Here is a 22087-nt window from a genome sequence, read left to right as displayed (position 1 = left end):
TAAGTCGGGTTGAATATTGAGGGTTTTTTTTCCTGCTTATTAAACAGGCGAGTAATCATGGAAGGGTCAAAATTTTAGGCAAAATGTCGGCATTTTGCCATACTATGAATTAGATTATTCGATCCTCTCCTTTGACCAGGTTTTGATACTAAAGGAGGGCAGCAGAGGAAATGAGTCTGCTGGGCAGGGGTGAAGCTGGGGACAGTGGTGGCCTCTGGGGAGAAACACCCACTGCCTAGCTGCAACAATACAAGTTTTCTATCCCTACCCACAAGACCCCGGAGCATTACAAACAGGAAACACCAGTCGGTGACAGGCAGGCTATAAACCTTCAGTAAATCTGATTTTCAATTCCCTGCAGGCTTTGCATGCCTCATTGCTTCATTCCTGAGGCTTTTGGTCTGAACCGCTCAAAAGGACCAGAGTGGATTTGAAGTATGTGCTTCAGTATATCCCAAAGTTTCCCTCAGAGTTCAAGTCTGTCCCTAAAAAGTGCATGTTCTATGTCAACTTCCCAAAAGGCTCCAACAGTTTTGAGTAAGTTAAGTGAAATTAGGCCTCACTTAGGTGAGGGGAGAAGAGTGAGGCCCAGAACCTCACTCCTGTGTCCTTTGGGCCAGCCAGCTACCCACTTATGTCAGATGATATAATTTCCAGGTTTATCTCAATTTTGACATAACTGTTATAATGAATAAAAATTTACAAAGGGACACCGGGGTGGGTCAGCCTGTTAAGCACCTGCCTTCAGCTCAAGTCATGATCTCAGCAGGGCTCCCTGCTCAGCAAGTCTGTTTGTCCCTCTCCCTCTGTAGCCCCTCATGCACTTGTGCTCTCAAATAAATTGTTCAAAAAAATTTATAAGAGACCCCAGGTCCATGGAGAACTTAAGAGTCCCCTTCCACTTACACCACCAGCATCTCTGGCCACTGTCCTTAAGTGATCTTAAGAAGCATGTTTTCTGAGTGGAAAGTGGAAGGAAATTCATTGTGTTCATCAGACATGCTTTTATCACTGATGTGACATTTTCTTGGGGAACTGATCAAACTAATCCTCTTTTACTATAAAAAATAAATAAATCAGTCTGTGTTGAAAGTCCAGTTATGGGCAGCCCCGGTGGCTCAGCGGTTTAGCGTTGCCTATAGCCCAGGGTGTGATCCTGGAGACCTGGGATCGAGTCCCACATCGGGTTCCCTGCATGGATCCTGCTTCTCCCTCTGCCTGTGTCTCTGCCTGTCTCTATGAATAAATAAATAAAAATATTAAAAAAAAAGAAAGTCCAGTTACGTGAATTTTCATTAGTTGAAAATGAGCAGAAAAGCTCTGAGATGCTGGTGCTCTGGGTGACTGTGAAGAGCAACACTGAGGAACACAGAGATCCAGTAGGCCTTCCTTCTAACTGATTCCCCTGGGCAACCCAACACTGGAAGCTCCTGAAGTATTTCAGAAACCAGTTGCTCCAGTTTCTATAGGCACGAAAACCAAGTATTCTAAAGGTATGTCAAGTACAATTTGATAGTTTTGGGAGGTGAGGGCCATATCATTTTCACCTCTGAATCCCTCCCTGCCCTCATGCAACATACACAGACGCTGTGCTTAATTTCATCTTGCCTCATCAGGACAAAATGTTCAAATAGGTTGATCTCAAGCTGAATATGGAAGAGTTTACTAAAATGAATTAAGAGGATTCTTTCTTGGTTAAGAGTCACACAGGAATTTGTGAACTGGACAAAAGTGAGTAGCAGAGTTTCGAGCCTCCAGTTAGCTGCACAAGAGACCATCTGGATGGAGAGTAGTAGCTAGTCAGCTGAGTGTGATCCCTCCAGGAGGAAGCCAAACAAGTGCCTAAATGGAATGCAAGCCCTCTCAAGATGTCTAATCCCCAAGTGGCTCCAGTCTACCACACTGTCAATTAGTCATTTCCCCGAGGGGTTCTAACTAAACCCCCTTCCTAATCCCTCTAACCCCCTTCCTAACTAAACCCTAAACTCAGGTTACCCAGATCTCCCATGATGGTTTGAGTCCAGAGTTCACATTCCTAGCTAAGTTTAACCTTAGCAAAAGTCATGAGAATGAACAGCTTCTGCAGCACCCATACAACCTAGAGTTACAGTAACTACCAGAAGCCAGGCTGTTAGGTCATCAACTCGTTGAAAGTAATGATAACAGGGGTGTACCCGGGGGGGTTTACCTAATACCACTACTCTCATGCTCCAGGCAAACCATTCCAGTATACCACCCAAATTCTTAAATAATTTACACCCTGAAAAGAACTTCCTTTTTCTTTTCTTTTTAAGATTTTATTTATTTATTCATGAGAGAGAGAGAGAGAGAGAGAGAGAGGCAGAGAGAGAAGCAGGCTCCATGCAGGGAGCCCTATGTGGGACTCGATCTGGGGGGGGCGGGGTGCAGTGGGGGGGGGTGCAGGATCATGCCCTGGACTGAAGGCAGGGCTAAACTGCCGAGCCACCCGGGCTGCCCAGAAGTTCCTTTTTCAATTTAAATGGAAAAAAAAAAATTGCAAGCATGCAAACAAAACCAAAAACCAACCCATACAACCCATAAATGAAGCACTCCTGGAGCATCTAGAGTTATCCTTAAGAACTCCAAACTGAAAGTATCAAAAATGATTTACACGTGGTAAGCGCTCAAGTATTTGCTCCAAATACTCAGCACTCAGAAGGCAATGCATGTGAACATTTTTGTCCCATAAAATCTTAGCCAGCATCTTTCTCATTGAAAATTTAAAACCCTAGTGGCACCTGGGTGGCTCAGCGGTTGAGCATCTGCAGGTCATGATCCCAGGTCCTGGGATGGAATTCCCCCCCCCCCCCCCACTGGGCTCCCTGCATGGAGCCTGCTTCTCCCTCTGCCTGTGTCTCTCCCTCTGTGTGTCTCTCATGAATGAATAAATAAAATCTGAAAAGAAAAAAAAAAAAAAAGCCCTTTGATGTTTGACGGAGATGTCCTTACTCAGAAAATTCTCCAAAGGATTTGTATGACAAGCTAACGCACTCTTTATGAAGGGGACACTTTTTCTAAAGAAATGAATAAGAAAATGCAAACGAATTAAGCACTAAGTAGTAACAACAGAGGACACCGACCGCGCTTGCTGTTCTGCGGGTTATTTGACGCGCTCACGCATTAACCTCCAAACCCTGCAAGTACCATCTTTATCATCTCTGTACAGTCGTGGAAACCGAGGCGAGACCGTGCAGCTAACTTGCAAAACAACACAGTCGCTGGGGGTGGAGATGAGACCCCCCGCCCCACCCCCACCCACCCCACCCCCCACCCCCGGCGCTCGCATCGCTCCGCCTGCGGGCCCCAGGTCGCGGGCTCGCTGGAGTCCCAGGCGGCGCGGTGACGGGCGCGGGGCTGCGGCCCTCCTGGAAGAGCTCCAGCCCCGGGCGGATTACGCGGGCCGGGGCTGCAGCCGGGGCTGCGGGTCGCCCACGACTCCCGGGTGATTCCAAGCCGAGCGTGGGGCCGCCGGCAGGCGCGGCAGTGTCGCTGGGGCTCGGCCGCTCGCCCGGCCCGAGAGTTTCTCCACCGAAGCGCCGAACCCCGGGCAGAGCGGGAGGGGTGGGGAGGGGGAGCGGGGCCGTCCGCGCGGGCCCACGACCTGCGGCCCCCGGCCCCCGCCCCCCCCCCCGCAGGACCCCGGGCCCCGCCGGCAGGTGCTCCGCGGCCGCAGGAAGTCGGGGGCGCGCCCGCCCGCCACGTGACCCGCGCTCCCCCGCGGCCGCCCCCCGCCGGGACAGGGGCCCGCGCGTCCCCCGCGCACCGGGCGGCGCGGCCAGGCCGGGACCTAAGTTCCTCAGAGCCGGAAAGTTCGCTCCTCTCCTCGGCCGCGACGGGACCGAGGTGCGGGGAGGAGGGAGGAGGGAGGAGGGAGGAGGGGGGCGGCGTCCGGGGGGCCCGGCCCGGCCCCCGGGTCCCTTCCGTGTCCCCCCCCCGTATACCCACCCGGAGGTGAAATCCTGCTGCACGCTCAGCAGCCGCTCGCGCAGGGTCTCCAGCATCGCCGCCGCCGCCGCGTCTCGTCCCCTGAGGCTTCAGGCCGCCCCCGCCGCGGCCCCGGGTCGCCCTCGGCCGCCCGACACCTGTCACCCGCGCGCCCCGCTCACTCAAGGCGGGCCCCGCCCCCTCCCCGTCCGCGCCCCCCGCCGCCGCCGCAGCGCCTTCCGCGTTCCCGCCGCGCCCCGCCCCCGCCGCGCCCAGGCCTGCGCAGCCGCAGTGGGCCCCGGCGGCGGCGGCGGCGGCGGGAAAGGGGCGCGAAAGGGGCGGGAAGGGGGCGGCCCTTCCAGCTGCGCCGGCCCGGCCGGGGTCGCTCTGGCTTTCTCTCTAACGCCGAAAGTGCACCGGCTGAGGTGAGCTCCGGGTGTTAGGAGATGCATGTTGGCAAATTGAATTTAAGATCTAAAAAAATAATAATGATTTAGAAAACCTGCAGGGCCATTGTGAACGAGGGCTTTCAGCGGGGGGCTTCTTCGAGGGCAGCACCGGTTTTCAGGGTTTGCGAGAGAATTGGGTAAATTCCTTGCGCGGCCTGCACATCTGTGTAGCAAACGGTTTCACGGAGGGCATCCGGGATCTGCCCCCACCGGCTTTGCCCTGGAGGAGACACTTAACCGTCCCAAGCCTCGGGGTCTTCATTCACAACGTGGGGATGGATGGGGCGCCTGGGTGGCTCAGGGGTAAGCATCTGCCTTTGGCTCAGGTCGTGTCCCCGCCTTCTGGGATGCAGTCAGCGCCCCCCAGGGAGCCTGCTTCTCCCTCTGCCTCTGTTTCTGCCTCTCTCTGTGTCTCTCATGAATAAATAAAATCTTAAAAAAAAAATGGGGATGATAATCAACTATTTGAACATCGTCACTTTCCACTTCAACCTCGGTAAGTCTTTCCATGCCCTTTACACCAAAGGAGGCCGCCTTGGTCAGGTCACCAGTGCCCTCCATGGTGCAGTGCCATTTGTTACTTATCTGCCCTGATTTTTTTCTTGATCTCTCAGTGGCTCTGGAAGCCATACCCTGTACCACTTTTAAGACACGTTCTTCTCTTGCCTTCAGGGACATCATACTTCTCCTTTTCTTTCCACTCTCCTGTTTCAGCAGCTGCTCCCAAGGCTCCGTCGCCTGCCTCCCGCTCTTCTCCACGTGTGCTCTTCTCTGCTGGAAATTCCATCAAGGCACAGATGCCCAACTCTCTTATCTTCAGTCCTGTCCTCCTGCTTGCCCCTTCAATTCAGACCGGTTGCTTGCTTAACATGTAACCTGTAGGCATCTTAAAGCCAACATACCCAAAATTGAAGTCTTGATTGCGTATTCATCTCCTGACCTGCTCATCTCCCAGTCTTTTTCCATTTCAGTTAATGGCCCCCACCATCCACCAAGCTGCTCCAGTTAAGCCACCTGAAATCACCTGTTTCCTCTCTTCTTCATCCCTATAGTAACTCATCAGGTCCAAACCACTCTGCTTCTAAAGTATTCCTGGAACCTGCTCCCCTTTCTCTGTCTTCGCTATAATCACCCTGGTCTAAGGCACTGTCATCTTTCACTAGGAACACCGACAGGTCCCCTGATTCTACTCTTGGCATCTACACCCTTGTAATCAATCTATCCTTGACATGGCAGCCAGAGAATTATCTAAAAGAGCAATCAGCTCATGTTGCTCTCCTACTTTTAAACCCTTCATTTGCTTCCTGTGCCCTCAAAATAAAATTCAAACTCCTTACTTGGCTTACAAAGTCCTAAAATTTCACCCCGTCCTGATATCCTATCCAAAGTAAGTACAGATGACCCTTGAACAACATGTGGATTCACTTATGTGCAGATTTTTTTTCAATAAATACATTGGAAAAAATTTTGGAGATGTGAAATGATTAGAAAAAACTTGAAGAGGAACCACATAGCATAGAAATACCAAAAAGAATTTAAAAAAAAAGAAAAATTAGGTAGTATTGTAAGAATACAGTATATAATACATATACAAAATATGTGTTAATCTACTATTATTTAATCCACCAAATTTTGGAGAAGTCAGAAGTTATATGCAGATTTTTGACTGAGGGAATCAGTACCCCCAACCCGTTGTTCAAGGGTCAACTGTACTACTCACCTATCATGACTTTGACATTTAAGCCTTAGTAACCTTGTATGTGTGTGTTCTTTGAAAATTCCAAGTTCGCTTACACCTTGAGGCCTTTTCACAGGCTTTTCTCCAAAATGTCCCATTACTGGCTTCTTCATGGCATTCAGATCTCAGCTTAAATATCATCCCCTTAAGTAGGTCTTCCCAGATTATTCAAGTAACCCACAAATCACTTCCTGTTTCTCAACTTAGTACACATCACTATATGATAATTTAATAATTGTTTCATTAAGAAAAAGATGTTTAGTAATTTGGTTTTTTACACCATTTATTTTAAATTCAGGGTTGGGACTGGGGTGAGCCAGGCAAGGTATTTATTCACTTCAGGTACAAAATTTAAGAGGACCCAAAAAGCTCAGTATTCAAGATGAGTAGTATTTTGATGCAATATTTAAAAAATTCAAAATTCATGTACAAAGATATGTGATGGACAAAATACCAAAAGTCGACACTCAGTCAATACTGATTGTTTTGTTGTAGGAATCAAATAAGACAAAGCATGAGGCCTATGGCTGGGAAGGAACACCTCTTCCCCCTCTTCATAATTTCTCCCATGTGGAGAAAGCTCCTCCACAGTACAACACTCCAGGCCTTTCCTGGAAGAGGAGAAGTGACTATGTTGGTTAGTGAGCTAGGGACAAAGGAGCCTGGCCCCGTCCTCTCTTCTTTATCTTGGCTGCAAATTTCCAGCAGAGAACACTCTATTTCCCAAGGACTGGCTGCCAGGTGAGGAGGCTGGGGTGACCCAGTGCTTTCTGTGACTGCATAGGCAAATCTTAATCAGAGGTTCAGTAACAGGAATTTTGCTTACCCATAAATATTGTATAAGCCGTGTGCTTCATCATCCTTACCAGAAATGAAAGTGATATTCTGGGCACTTTTTGCTGATACTCTTTCCTTATTTCTTGGTTGGTTCAGACAAGTAAGAGAGAGGGGTGCTGTCACTGAGCCCTCTGCCAACCTTCCAGAAATAGTACCTGGTACAGAGTAAGTGATCCAATGATCAGGTCTATGGAGACAGATGCCTCAGTATCCGGTAGATTTGGAAACCACAGTTACTGAGAAACGATCAATCTTTTTAAATTTTAATCAATTAAATACCTCTGCTCGTAAATTATCTATTTATTGTTTCATGGGTTCCTACAAAGCACCAAATCAGAACAAAAGACTCTGCGGGTCACTAGGAAATAGCTTTACTTGTTGTCCCCAACCGTTATTGTTTTGAGCGTTGCATTTTTGGTCTGTGGCATGTTTGTGTCTCACTTTGAGGTGTTTTATGAACATTTTTTAATCCCATCATGTCTGGTAAATCCAAAATCAGTGGAAGTTTTAAAAGGGCTAGTAAGAAAAGCCAGTTATAAAGAAAAAAAAGTAAATTTTAGGAAATGAACGTAGGGAGAAAATGACTATTGTCACACAAGTCGCTTTGTAGGGATGATTAAGGACCGAGATTCACAGCATATGATACATTGTGTTGATCTAAGTAAGGGTAATTAGCCAGAAACTACAAGATTGATGGGCAAAATGAAAACAACTACCACAAAGCTTTTTAAAATATTTTTTAAAGATTTTATTTATTCATGTGAGACACAGAGAGAGAGGCAGAGACACAGGCAGAGGGAGAAGCAAGCTACATGTAGGGAGCCCGATGTGAGACTCAATCCCAGGACCCCAGGATCACGCCCTGGGCTGAAGGCAGTGCTAAACCCCTGAGCAACCCCAGCTGCCCTATCAGCCTAATCTTAATCCAGCAATTGGTCGAGAGTTGATTTGGTACCAGCAAAGCACAGAGAAAGCTCTGGTGATCAACATTTGGGACAGGCACCAAAGCTGCTTAAGAAGGCCCCTAGGATCCCTGGGTGGCTCAGCGGTTTAGCACCTGCCTTTGGCTCAGGGCACAATCCTGGAGTCCTGGAATCGAGTCCCACGTCAGGCTCCTGGCATGGAACCTGCTTCTCCCCCTCTGCCTGTGTCTCTGCCTCTCTCTCTCTCTCTCTCTGTCTATTATGAACAAATAAATAAATAAATCTTAAAAAAAAAAAAAGGAAGGCCCCTAGACTATTGCTTCCCTGGATCAGCAACAACTGGAAGCTTGCAACAAATGCAGAGTCTTAAACTCCACCCAGACCTACTGAATCAGAGTCTGAAAGTTTAACAAGATCCCCAGGTGATGGATATTAATGTGCGAGAAGCAGCGCTCAAGGACACTGGCCAAGGAAAGGGGTTCCTTGTCTCAATGGATTCTTACCCTAGACAGTGAGAAATGAGAATCTGGTGGAATTGGAACCAAAGAGAAAGGTGCTATAAAAAGAAGAAGCTATAGAACCCAAAATATTTCATATCACTTTATTGGCAGAGGTCTTTTGAACGACTGAAGGCACTATTGCCGTGTGGGTTACAGGAATCTTAGGTTCATAAAGGCATCTACAGTGCGCTGATATTGACTTATTTGTAATTGTTTTACAAACTGAGATGTAAATCTTTTTGACATCTTTAAGAGTTTAAAGATGCCAGAAGAGGGATCCCTGGGTGGCTCAGCGGTTTAGTGCCTGCCTTCGGCCCAGAGCCTGATCCTAGAGTCCCGGGATCGAGTCCCGCATCAGGCTCCCTGCATGGAGCCTGTTTCTCCCTCTGCCTGTGTCTCTGCCTCTCTCTCTCTCTCATAAATAAATAAAATCTTTAAAAAATATTTAAAAATAAAGATTCCAGAAGACATCATTGAAAAGCTTTAACTGGGGACGCCTGGGTGGCTCAGCAGTTGAGCGCCTGCCTTTGGCTCAGGGTGTGATCCTGGATTCCCAGGTTCAAGTCCCACATTGGGCTCCTTGCATGCAGCCTGCTTCTCCCTCTGCCTGTGTCTCTGCCTCTCTCTCTCTTTCATGAATAAATAAATAAAATCTTTAAAAAAAAAAAAAGAAAGAAAGAAAAGCTTTAACTGTTTCTTGTGAAGTGGGGAAGCTGGAAAGGTAACATCAGCCTGGCATTTTGAAAATGAAAGCAGAGACGGGAACCAGACAGGTGGAGGAGGCAAATTCTAACGTGCAGAAGCAAAGGTTAGATCCTCGTTGAAGAATTTTAAAAACTAGGTACAGGGAGGACATGAAAGCCTGAAGCTAAGAGACCAAGAAGGCAAGTACTGTCTGGAGAGATATGCAGTATGGCAAAGTTGGGCCAGAAAGAATATTTTCAACATGAACCAAAATGAAGGAATGGGGAGAGGCAGCTCAGCTGTATCTATTTATGTTTCAAAAATGTATCACTGTAATACAATGTAATCAGGCACCCAATCTCATCTTTTTGCTCAGATGAAAAAAAAAAAAAAGATACTGCATAGTGCATTTGAGTAGGAAACCTCTTCTTTTTTGTTCATCTGTGTTTGGATCTGGGATCACCGGGTGGCTCAGTGGTTGAGCATCTGCCTTTGGCTCAGGGCATGATTCTGGGGTCCTGGGGTCGAGTCCCGCGTCGGGCTCTCCGCAGAGAGCCAGCTTCTCCCTCTGCCTGTGTCTCTCATGAATAGATAAATAAAATCTAAAAAAAAAAAAAAAAAGGAAGGAAATATTCTTAAACAACCAAGTGAAGCCATTCATCAAAGAGGAGGGACTCTACAAGAGTACAGGAGACCACATGCTCTCCTCCTATAAATAAATGGTTTTCCCCAGAAAAAGTATTTCTCAGAAATTATATCTTCTGTGCCATGGTAGAGTAGAAGTCTCTTCAGGTGGGAGAATTTAATTCATATTGAAACTTTAATAAGCATTAGGAGCACACACACAAAATGATTGAGACAATTATTCCCTGTGGTTAACGATCAGCTTACTGTAGCCAGGGCTGGTGGGTGGGGGAGGTTCTAATAATTGAAAAGGATTGGAGAGAAAAGCAAATATCAGATTCTACTGAGCAAAGAGTTCCTCTCAATCCACAGGAATTGTCCATGTCAGTGGAAACTGATACTTAGTCTAGTAGGAAACTAGAAAGAGTCTTTTAAGTGCAGCGAAATGGATGGTTCTCAATCCTGGCTGCACTTTAGAATCACTGGAGGAGCATTTAAAAAATAGCTATTCCGCGGGCCCAATCTCAACCCTCCGATTTCATCAGTCTGAGGCTCCATGTCCTCATTTGTGCTGTTTAAAAAGCTTTCTAGGTGATGAATAACATCTTTAAAAAAAAGATTTATTCATTTTAATTTTTTATTTTATTTTTAAAAGATTTTATTTATTTATTTTTTTATGATAGTCACAGAGAGAGAGAGAAAGAGAGGCAGAGACACAGGCAGAGGGAGAAGCAGGCTCCATGCACCGATGTGGGATTCAATCCCGGGTCTCCAGGATGGCGCCCCGGGCCAAAGGCAGGCGCCAAACCGCTGCACCACCCAGGGATCCCCGATTTTATTTATTTGAGGACATGAGAGAATGAGCTGGGGAGAGGCAGATAGAGAGGGAGATGCAGACTCCTTGTTGAGCAGGGAGCCCAACACAGGGCTGCATCCTAGGACCCCAGGATCATGACCTGAGACAAAGGCAGATGCTTAACCAAGCTGCCCAGGTGTCCCTATTTATTCATTTTTAGAGAGAAAGGGATTATGCAGGCACACACGTGTGTGGGGAGGGGCAGAGTGAGAGAGAATCCCAAGCAGACTCCCTGCTGAGCTCAGAGCCTAACATGAGGCCTGATCTCAAGACCCTGAGATCACCTCCTGAGCCAAAATCAAGAGTCAGACATTTAGCCATCTGAGCCACCCAAGTGCCCCTAAAATGGTTTATTAAGGTGACAAATATATCTTTCACTTCCATTTGTATAATACGTGAGTTACAACAGAGGAATCCAGTACTTTTGTGCGTGAGAACTTTATTTCCCTCCATTTTAAAGATTCCCAGTCACAAAAGCAATGTTTGAAAACTTTGTCTACTGCATATAAACCTCTGAATAGAAGCAACACGAGCAAAGACATTACCAGGTACACACTGGATACATTGCCTCTAATTTAACTATTATAGACTTATTTCCCCCTTGAATAGGTCTAAGAAACAGCGCCCTCATAGTCCCCTTTTAGGAGACCATGCTTATCCACTCCTAACTAGGCGCCGCTCATTACCTGGTGGTACCTGGTGCGGAAGCACGGCTTTGAGGAAAAAAATGAAAGCCAATGAAGGACTTTTCATGAAACTTCAATACAGGAAATATCACAGGAGGAAAAACCAGAGCAGGAGCCCCATCCCCACTCCCCTCCCAGAGGCTGCAGTGAAGGGGAAACACTGGGTTGTTGCAGAGAGTAAGATGGTCTGGCAGGGAGGTAGTACAAGAGGACATTCCATCTACCAATTCCCCATGGCACCCTAAAATTCATCCCTCCATCCAGGAAGCCCTATGTCCTCATGGTTTTCTGCAACATTGTCTACTCAACAAATAACTGTTGGGGTCACACCTATGTTGGTATTCTGCTACATGCCCAGGACCTAGTAATGGTACTGATACTATCTTAAATTATTATTATTGATGATGATGGCTGTTATTTAATGGGAGCTCACTTGTGTCAGGTAGGGTTCTAAGTACTTTACACAAATTTTTTTTTTTTTTTTTTTTGGCCATTTTAGAGATGAGGAAATAAGGGACAGGAAGGCAACAACCAACCCATGAAGAGCTCCTTGTCTAGAGGTGAGGGGATTGGTGTTTTATATATGGCTGTAACAGCCCCGACAAAGGATGACCAGCTGAGACTCTGCTTTGGAAAAGTCACAGAACGAGGCCTATCATCGGGCCCCATCTGGGATGTTTAATTGCAAGTACATCACCACAGACTCCTGGAAGGTGCTTGTGTTTGGTTAGGGAGGCTGGACTTTTGGCCCAGTCTTCCAGGGCCAGCTCCTGACAAATAGCACCTGGTTAGGGGCACCTGGGTGGCTCAGTGGTTGAGCATCTGCCTTTGGTTCAGGGCGTGATCCCAGGGCCCTGGGATCAAGTCCCACATTGGGCTCCCCACAGGGAGCCTGCTTCCCTCTGCCTATGTCTCTCATGAATAAATAAAATCTTTTAAAAAAAAGATTAAAAAGCACCTGGTTATATGGAGCTAAGGGTCTCATGAGAGGGAGCTGAGCCAGGCTAGCTCTGGTTATGCAGAGGAACCCCTCCCAGACTGGCAAGACCCTAGAGAGAGGGAATAGAGAAGACAGAGAGCCCACCAGTGATAGGAGCAGAACAGCAGAGGGGTAGACCGTGCCCATGCCAGGTACCTTTGCACTCTGCCATTTGGAAGGGAGCCAGAGAGGGTTACAGGGTCCCCGTCTGGGATCCTGCTGCAGAGATTCAGGGTCAGTGGGAGGAGACTTCCCTGAAGGGAACAAGAGGCTTCCCAGTGTAAATGTGAATCAAAGATCTGAGTGGGTGGGTGTTGAGCCTTGACTCTAGAGGTGAAGAAAGAGAGGTGGTAGGCTCAGGCTGGGGGATCTGTCCATCCTATTGGCCAAACCAAAATGCCCTGCTTCTCCTTTAGTCACAGACAGTAGGTCACCGCCAGGTCATTACCGGCTTCCCTTCCTCAAACTCAGAGGATGAAGGCACTGCCTACATGGCTGCAGGGGGACAACCAGCATTCTGAGTCACCTACATGGCATTGGGATCTGGGTAGTCACATGGAGCTGATATTTACCCGTAGAAATAACATTTCTGGAGCGCTCAGCCTCAGGAAATAGTCCCAAAGCCCATCTGGCTTTCACCTGGCTCACACTCTCTGAGAAAGGATTTTCAAGAGTTGATTACCCTTCTGAAGGATCTTGTAATCGTTTTACTAGGAGAAGTACAGAGCAGGGTCCAAATAGTGGGGACAGCAAGCCATCGAGGAGCAGGTGTTCCAGGAAGCATCATTAGTGCAGCTCCTTACAGTTATGCAGATCCGTGCAAACAGGCATCAGTTGCTCCTAAGAAGGGGGTGGAATATGACATTTGGATAGGTGAAGAGGTGCACAGATTTGCATCGAGCCCATGCAGACTCCTGAAAGGACAGATGCACCCTAATCTCTTCCCTTTGGGAGTCATTCAACATTATAAAATATCTCAAATGGGTCAGGTGGTCTCACGGAGGTCAGGTGGCAAAAGACTGCAGCCTAGAGGTACCCAGGGGGAAATCATCCTGCTGGAAAGGGAGAGGGAGGAGGCTGGGGAAGAGAGGTTTGTGCTGGTCACTTGAGCCCACAGCATGGCCCCAATTCTATTGGCAAAGGGCTACTTTGGACACAGCAAAATTTAGGGGGAGGGGTGGGTGGGAGATGGTTGTGCCTGTGAGTGTGTGTGTAACAGAGACCTGAGTGTCAGAGATGATCTCACTGGGAGCCCACAAATGATTTTTAGCATGGAACCAACTGTATCCAGTAGTAGTCATCCTGTAGCCTTGTGGGGGTGAAACTGAATTTTGACTTTCACCAAGATAAAGCAGATCTAGCTCCTTGAACAATCTCCGAGTTCTTTGTTTTATTATGGGAGAGGGGCCCCTACCAAGAGAGAAGGCCATTCAAGTGATAGGTGAGTCTGGAGGCTGACTTCTATAATAATTTTACTCCAGGCTGGTGAAGCAGGGAACCCTGGCATCTTGGAGTCTAGCCTTGAGGGAGTGGTAGGTCAGGACGTGTTACTGTCCCCATCCCTTCCTAGTTTGTACTCCTATGGGGCACAATCTGGGAAACATGGGCCATACTGATTATCTTCTCTCTTTTTAAAGTGTCTTATCTACTCTTAGGGGACCATAAACCATCCTGTCTTCATCTTTCAATAGACAGCATCACCACTAAATGTTTGTAATACCTTATTGCATTTTCACGACTGCAGCCCTAAATCAAATCGGATCTGGGAGCTCATCCCACAGGCCAAATGGAATTCAGCCAAGGATCAGATCCAGCCTTCAAACTGGCCCTTTTTTCCCCCCTCTCTTTATTGTCATTTCTTTATGGCTTTTTGCATTTGAGGTAAGTGCATTTGACCCGAACCTGATGATGTGTTCGAGTGGGAAGAGAGTTTCCATTAACTCCCAATTTCACATCCATCACTAAATTTAACCTCTGATGTAAAGTCTTGAGTTCTTTGCCCTAAAAATAGCTAGGGGCTGAAATAGGAGTGGAAGTGAAGAACGGTGTCAGCTGTGATTTCAATCAATCAGAATTTGGTTAAATGCCAATAAATTTGCCTTTATCCTACCCATGCTTTGGCTTCATGTCTACCGTGGGGGGTGGGTGTGTGTCCAGTCCACTGCTCTTCCCCATCAGTGTTCACTGCCCAGATTAGTGAACACTGAATAGCACAATCTCTCTGGGGGCTCTATTCACCCTTTGAAAAGTTCTGGAAAATTAGCCAACTTTCCCTTGGAAAGTTGACCTGATGCAAGTGTCCTTGGAACATTATTTTTGGAAAAGAAAACAAGTATTAATTAAAGGCTCCCTGCCAACAATCTCCATATAATGTGCCTTATCAACTTTTAGTAGAAATGCAAAACTACAATGATTTATGCTAAATATATCCTGCTGAAATGAAAACTCAAGTTCCAGCAGTTAAAATAATACCTCAGTCTTGTATTTATTTTTTCACAAAACTGCAATTTCCAGCACTCTTAATCTACATCCACACACCCACACACAGGCACACACACACACACACACACAGGTCGGTCCACTGTAAAGCTTCATCCCCACTCCTGCCCTCCTGGAGTGCAGGGCTGGCCTAGGCTCAGTGGACCCTCCTATAGAGGAAGATGGATGAGATGAGGACTGATCTGTGTTCTCGATCTCGCTCTTCCTCCTTCTTGTGGGACTAGGTTCTCCTGGGCAGGCCAGGGAGTGGGAGGACAGACCAAGAGAAAGGGAAAAGAAATTCCACTTACCTGGACACGGGTGTAATCCTCTGCAGAGAGCCTGAGGTCCCCCTCCCGCCTCTGCTGTTCAATCTGGGTAATCTGACTCCTCTCTTTCCCCCTGTAGCCTCTGGTCAAGGTCACTGATGTGCTCCTGCCTCTGCACAGCACTCTGAGAAAGCTCCCCAAGTCTCTCATTGCCCTCCCAGGAGACTCTAAGGTACCCTTGAGTTTGTTAAACCCTTGTTTATCTGTACTCCGCACAGGGACAGGATTTGAGCCAGTTAATCAGTCAGACTAAATAAAGACACGAGGCAGACATGATAAAAGCCATTGTGCATCATTAAGGGCTTAGCCAAATTACATGCGTGAGAGATAAATGTTTGCTCGATGATGGAACTCCCCAGGCTGGATGGCTCAGAGTAAATCCCACCAACAAAATCACAGAGTATAAATGACATGTTAGAGACCAGCACCCAATCTATGAAAAAAGCTGAGCTCAGAAAGTTTGTAAGTCAGTGCTTAGAAATCCAAGATGCATTTCTTCCTCAATTACAAGGTCCTAAGTGGAGACTTTGCAGCAAAGCCTTTTCCACAGAAGGTGGTTTAACCCTTAATATGGCCACAGGGCAACAGGCGCCTGAGTTCTAAGTCTAGGAATGGGAACCACATCCTCTATGCAGAGGGAGAGAAAGAAGTGCCCTTCCCCCTTTCTGGGGTCCAACACCAGTCCTGATTGCCCTTCCCCACTGCAGATCCCCCTTAGAGATCTGAACCTTCATTTGCCCTAAACCCGTACACTTCACCTGGGTCAGCCCCAACGTCTTTAAAGGCACCCAAACCTCCTTCTCCTCCTCTTTTTACTTTTGCTTACCACTGTGTGATTTTTTTTTTTTTAGATTTTTAAAAATTTATTCATGATAGATAGAGAGGCAGAGACACAGGCAGAGAGAGAAGCAGGCTCCATGCCGGAAGCCTGGCACACGACTCGATCCTGGGACTCCAGGACTGCACCCTGGGCCAAAGGCAGGCACCCAACCACTGAGCCACCCAGGGATCCCCTCCTTCTCCTCTTCTTTACTCAAACCCCGATCCCTCACTAAGATTAACAGAAAAGTGAACAATTAATTAGTCCAAACTAACATTTGATTTTCTAGAAGCCTTTTCCTTCCCATACATGCTTAGGTCTTTGTAAAAGAATGCTTCTGTGTTTGGGATTTCAACTGGCTATTGGAGTTTGGAGGGTCACATGGGGCACAAGATAATAATAGATCTGTTTTCCTGAAAGGTTACCTCAGACTATAATTGTCCTTCTTTTTCAACTTCTAGCCTCTTGAGACAAAACAAGCCACCTCTGGCAATACAGCAGCACACAACTGTCCACCTCTACCCCCTGTGCTTGATTATTCCATCTCACTGAGCCAGGACCATTCATTTCACCACTGGGGGCATGATTCTTGCATGTTGATGCTGACTTTTGTAATAGATATATGTTGCTTTGGGCAGTCTATCATCCTTTAGCTTTCCTGGGGTGAAAGCACTCATTTGGAGGACAACCTCTCTCTTATTAGATGTATTGAATGGGATTTTCAATCATGGTGATCATCCTGTCTCTAGCCAATGGCTCAGCAAACCACCCCTGCCAGGCTAACTGCTATCTTCCTCTTTAAACTTAGTGATGAAAAGACTGGAATGGTTCATCCTTTCCAGTGGGGATGTCCAGATAAAACCCTTTAGTAATTCCTGCTACTGAGGTCTTTGGAGATGCCTGAGCCTTGTCCATTTGGAAACTGCCTTTCTCCATTAATCCTTCTATACCCCAATATCCCTCCAGATGAATAGCCAAAATGGGTTTCTGTTGCCTGGCAAAAAAATCTCCTGCATGATGACAGCTCTGGCCTCCCTCCCTTGCTCTATCTGTACCAGGAAAGCGAGGACAAGATCTCAAAAGGAGAACATACTTCTGATTCCACTGAAGGAGCTCACTCCTACCCCAAAACTTATCCTAGTACCCCAATCCCACAGTCAAACCTAGAAAGGCTTTGGGCCTTTATGGTGCTTCTGTTTGGTTTCTAAGTGTTTGTTAGAAGATCAGTGAAGCCTAATTTGCCTTCTTCCCCATGAACGATGAGGACTGTCTTCCCTCCTCTCCCACCCATCTTGCAATCAGTATCTTCACATTCTACCCATTTCCAGCCAGCCATGCTTCCTGGAATTACTCATCAGATTTTATTGCATTTGTTTGCAAAACTTTGGTTTTATTTGTTCACCCAAATGAATCCACTGTTAGTTCAATTCCTACCAGTATAATAAAAGAAACTGAAAAAGTTAAGGCCACATAAGGTTCTGTTTTGCATCATTTCCCCATGAAGCTAAAGACAAGATGCTTTGGGGATGACACAAATCCGAGTAAGTGCAAGTTTCATTAGTCTCTGTCTATATGCAGGCTTTCCAGTAACCTGCCCTTTATTCAGTATATTCACATTACAAAGCACATTACTTGGACCTTTTGAAACTACAGTCAACTGCCTGGAATTTCTGAGCAAGCCAAAGGTATTTCTGGCCAGGTGTGTCTTGTTGCAGTTACAGGCTGATGCTGGGATACACGATTCTCTTGGAAATGCTGGGTGCAAACTGACTCAAGCTCTAAGAGATAGTAGTGTCAAGAGCCACATTCAGGCAGTCTGATTATAGGGTTACCCTGCCTCTCCAGGAAGGAAGAGACTGGATGCTTTCATCCTCAACTTTGTTGGCTTAATGTAGGAGGCTGTCAGACCCGAATTCTCCATTCTTCACCAAAATTAACTATAAATTAGGGGCACCTAGCTGGCTCAGTCAGAAGAACATATGACTCTTGATCTTGGAGTCGTGAGTTCAAGCCCCAGTGGGTGGTAGAGATTATTTAAATAAATATGCTTAATAAAAAATGAATGTTTTTAAAAAATTAACTATAAATTATTTTTTAAAAAATTCTAAATTTCCAAAATGGGGAGAGAATGGTTTTGAATGAGATGGGTGAGCTATATGATGGGTGGTCTCCAAAGATGGCCTCCAATCAACTACGTATCCCTATTTTCATGTCCTTATGTGTTTTCTCCCTTGAATCTGGGCTGGTCCTTGGACTTGCTTTTATTTTATTTTATTTTATTTTATTTTATTTTATTTTATTTTATTTTATGTTATTATTTTATATTTTTGAAAGATTTTATTTATTTATTCATGAGAGAGAGAGAAAGAGAGAGGCAGAGATATAGGCAGAGGGAGAAGCAGGCTCCCTGTGAGGAGCCTGATGTGAGACTCAATCCCAGGACCCCAGGGTCATGCCCTGAGCCAAAGGCAGACACTCAACTGAGCCACCCAGGTGCCCCCTTGGACCTGCTTTTAACTTGCAGAAGTGCTACCGCTGTAAATTCTGAGGCTACTTCATAAGGAGTCTTGAAGCTTCTACCCAAGCCTCTTCAATTGTCACTCTGAAAAAGCCAGACACAGTGTAAGAGGTCTGACCACCCTGAGACTGCCATACCAGGAGGAAGCCAGTTACATAGACCATATGGAGAGAAAGAGGGAGAGGGAGAGTGTCTGTGTTACCCAGCCTGCTGTTAGCTCTTTAACTCATCCCAGCTGAGACACCAGTCCATTCAAATGATGTCAGACTCAGGTGCCATGTGACTGCAATCACATGAGAGATCCCAAGTAAGGACTGGTCACATGAGCTCAATTAACCACAGAACCATGAGAGATAAAAATTATTTTTTTAGGGGTGCCTGGATGGCTCAGTTGGTTTAGCATCCCATCCTCGATTTTGGCTCAGGTCATGGTCTCACAGTCATGAGATCGAGCCCTGTGTTGGCCTCCGTGCTGGGCATGGAGCCTGCTTGGGACTGGGCAGCCCAGGTGGCTCAGCAGTTTAGCGCTGCCTTCAGCCCGGAGAGTGATCCTGGAGTCCCAGGATCGAGTCCCACATCGGGCTCCCTCCATGGAGCCTGCTTCTCCCTCTGCCTGTGTCTCTCTCTGCCTCTCTCTCTCTCTCTGTGTCTCTCATGAATAAATAAATAAAATCTTAAAAAAAAAAAGAGGGACTGACAAATATTGAGATTTCACTTTGTGCCAGACCCTGTGCTATTGTCTTAACATATATCATGAGGTGAAAAATATCAACATGGAATGTTGGCAGATTTTCTGCTACATCACCCTTCCATATTGACAAGGAAAAAGATTGTAATTTCCAGTTCAATTTAAACCTCCTTATCTGCCAACCTCCACCTCCTAAAACAAATCACTGGCCTTTCCTTCTCAGAACAGTCTAAGCTTGTGATGCACATTAGCCAGAGAAACTGAGAATTGGGGAGACTAGAGTTGAAGAGAGAGTCTTTGCAACAAAGACTGGGAGAGAGATGGACCTGGTAGGTGGGGGGCAAGGTGGGAATGACAGAAAAAGTGAGGAAGGATGTAGAATATTCTTTGGTGGTATGATAAAGGAAACAAACAGCTCTGAGAAATACTCTAATTGTTTATGAATTGGATTCTTTTTAATGTTGAGAACCTCAAATAAAATTGGAATATCTCTTCATTGATACTTAGCCCATAAATTTGGTGTGTTGCTTTAACTGTGGCACTCCTCCAAAACTGGACCACATGCATTATGGCTTCAATTAGGGTTACAATGTGTATCATCTCATTTCATACTCTCAACAATCTCAGGAGGCATGGATTATTGTCCTTGTTTCATAGGTCCAGGAACTAAAACTCAGAAAGGTTACCTAGCTTGTTTAGGGTCATACATTAGTAAGCCGTAAAGCTGATCTTTAAATACAGTCTGTTGACTCCAAAGTCCATGATTTTCCACCTCAGCCTTCTAGAGTCAGCTCCCTGACACTAACTTTGTAATATCGTCCATCCTTCTGCTCCTGAAGCCACTTTACCTCACATCATGGCAGTGTCACTGGGGATCTTGAGCTTGATACCGCCAGCTTTGTTCTTCTTTCTCAATAACTAAATGCCATTGGTATGCTGATGGGGATTATGCTGAATCTGTAGGTTGCTTTGGATAGTATGGACATTTTAACAGTATCAATTCTTCCAATCTGTGAGCACAGCAGATCTTTCCCATTTATTTGTGTGGTCTTCAATCTACTTCCTTCTATTAACTTTGGGCTTCATTTTCTCTTCTTTTTCTAGTTTCTTTAGGTATTAGGATAGATTGTTTATTTGGGACAAGAAATTTGGGATTTGGTATTTTAATGTTCCTCGGGCCGGTTCTGTATTGCTTTGGAGTTCCCTCCTAGAACTGCCATATATAGATTTTAGAAAGTTGTGTTTCCATTTTCATTTGTCTCAAGGTATTTTTCTGAATTTTCTCTTTGATTTCTTCACTGACCCATTGGTTGCTCAGTGACATGTTATTTAGGTTCCATGTTTGTGTGTTCATGTGTATTTAGCATTTTTCTTGTAATTGATCTCAAGTTTTATACCATTGTGGTCAGAAAACATGCTTCAAATGATTTCAGTCTTCCTAAATTTATTGAAACTTGTGTCACAGCCTTACATGTGATCTATCCTGGAGAATGTCCTATGCGCACTTCAGAAAAAAATGTGTCTTCTGCAGTTTTTGGATGCATTGTTTTGTATATATCTATTAAGTCCATTTGATCTATTTGGTTGTTTAAGACCAATGTTTCCTTATTGGTTTTCTGTCTGGATGACCTATTAGTTGATAGAAGTGAGGTATTAAAGTCCTTTACTATTGTTGTATTACTGTCAATTTGTCCCTTTATTTCTGTCAATATTTGCTTTATATATTCAGGTGCTCCTATGTTGAGTGCATAAATATTTAATACTGTTAACTCCTCTTGTTGGATCGATCCCTTTATCATTTTGTAATGCCATTCTTTGTCTTTTTTTTTTTTTTTTTTTACAGTTACTGCTTTAAAGTCTTTTTTGTCTGATACAGGTATTATTATTCCAACTTTTCTTTGCTTCCATTTGTATGGAATATCTTTTTCCATCTCTTCACTTTAGTCTGGGTGTGTATTCAGACCTGAAGTGAGTTTCGTGTAGGCAGCATATAAGCGAGTCTTGTATATTTATTCATTTAACCGCCCTATGTCTTCTGATGGAAACATTTGGGGCATTTACAAATAAAGTAATTTTTGATAGATATGTACTTATTGCCATTTTGCTAATTGTTTTCTGGTTGTTTCTGTGGTTCCTTTCTTTTTATTTGTTTATATATCTACTGTAGGTTTTTGGTTTATGGTTACCACTGGGTTCACATAAATTGCTTTATGTATATAGCAATTTATTCTAAGCTGATAGTTGCTTAAGTTTAAATGCATTCTAAAACCACTACATTTTTACTCCACCTCCTCCTACCACGTTCTATGTTTTTGATGCCATATTTTATATCTTTTTATTTTATATATCCCTAAACTACTTATTGTGGTTATGGTTGATTTTAGTATTTTTGTCTTTTAACCTTTATACTAGCTTTTTAAGTGGCTCATCCACTGCTTTTACTGTACTGTACATTTGCTTTTACCAGTGAGTTTTGTTTCTTTGATATGTTTTCTTATTTCCAGTTATGGCCTTTTCATTTTTGCTTATAGAAGATTCTTTAACATTTCTTCTAAGTCTGGTTTAGTAGTGATGAACTCCTTTAGTTTTTGGTAGTCTGGGAAACTCTCTCTCTTCTTCAATTCTGAATGATAATTTTTGCTGAAAACTCAGTTGGTAATCTTATGGTCTTTTCCACACATTTTTCTCTTGCTGCCTTTACAATTCTTTCTTTATCTTTAATGTTTGCCCTTTTTAATTTTTATTATTTACTTATTTTTAAAAGATTTTATTCATGATATCTATCTATATCTATAACTATCTATCTATATCTATATCTATATCTATATATATATAGAGAGAGAGAGAGGCAGAGACACAGGCAGAGGGAGAAGCAGGCTCCATGCCAGGAGGCGGGACTTGATCCTGGGACTCCAGGATCACGCCCTGGGCCAAAGGCAGGTGCTGAACCGCTGAGCCACCCAGAGATCCCCAATGATTGCCCTTTTAATTATAATATGTGTTGGTGTGGATCTCTTTGATTCATCTTGTTTG

The 22087-nt window shown here is 45.2% G+C and overlaps 1 protein-coding gene and 2 long non-coding RNA genes across 3 annotated transcripts in view; 1 reads left to right on the top strand and 2 right to left on the bottom strand.

The window, feature by feature from the left end:
• The window catches only part of DTNBP1 (dystrobrevin binding protein 1), a 128790-nt gene extending 124622 nt beyond the window's left edge, over positions 1–4168 (bottom strand). The window contains exon 1 of the mRNA XM_041770265.1: positions 3967–4168. Coding sequence (XP_041626199.1) covers positions 3967–4022 — 56 coding nt within the window. The 5' untranslated portion in view covers positions 4023–4168. The remainder of the gene's footprint in view (positions 1–3966) is intronic.
• A 94-nt stretch (positions 4169–4262) lies between these two features.
• Positions 4263–22087, top strand: part of LOC121499325 — a 33286-nt gene continuing 15461 nt past the window's right edge. The window contains exons 1-2 of the long non-coding RNA XR_005990094.1: positions 4263–4370; positions 11742–11802. This is a non-coding gene — a long non-coding RNA (uncharacterized LOC121499325). The remainder of the gene's footprint in view (positions 4371–11741; positions 11803–22087) is intronic.
• LOC121499324 lies at positions 8480–15132 on the bottom strand. Its single transcript, XR_005990093.1, has 3 exons — positions 15011–15132; positions 12794–13061; positions 8480–9678 (listed from the first exon to the last, which is right to left on the bottom strand). It is a non-coding gene; the product is annotated as an uncharacterized LOC121499324 (long non-coding RNA).

This window comes from Vulpes lagopus, chromosome 10 (assembly GCF_018345385.1).
Source record: "Vulpes lagopus strain Blue_001 chromosome 10, ASM1834538v1, whole genome shotgun sequence".
Classification (NCBI taxonomy): Eukaryota; Metazoa; Chordata; class Mammalia; order Carnivora; family Canidae; genus Vulpes; species Vulpes lagopus.
Note: the sequence above shows the minus strand (reverse complement) of the source record. Positions and strands in the feature narration are given on the sequence as shown.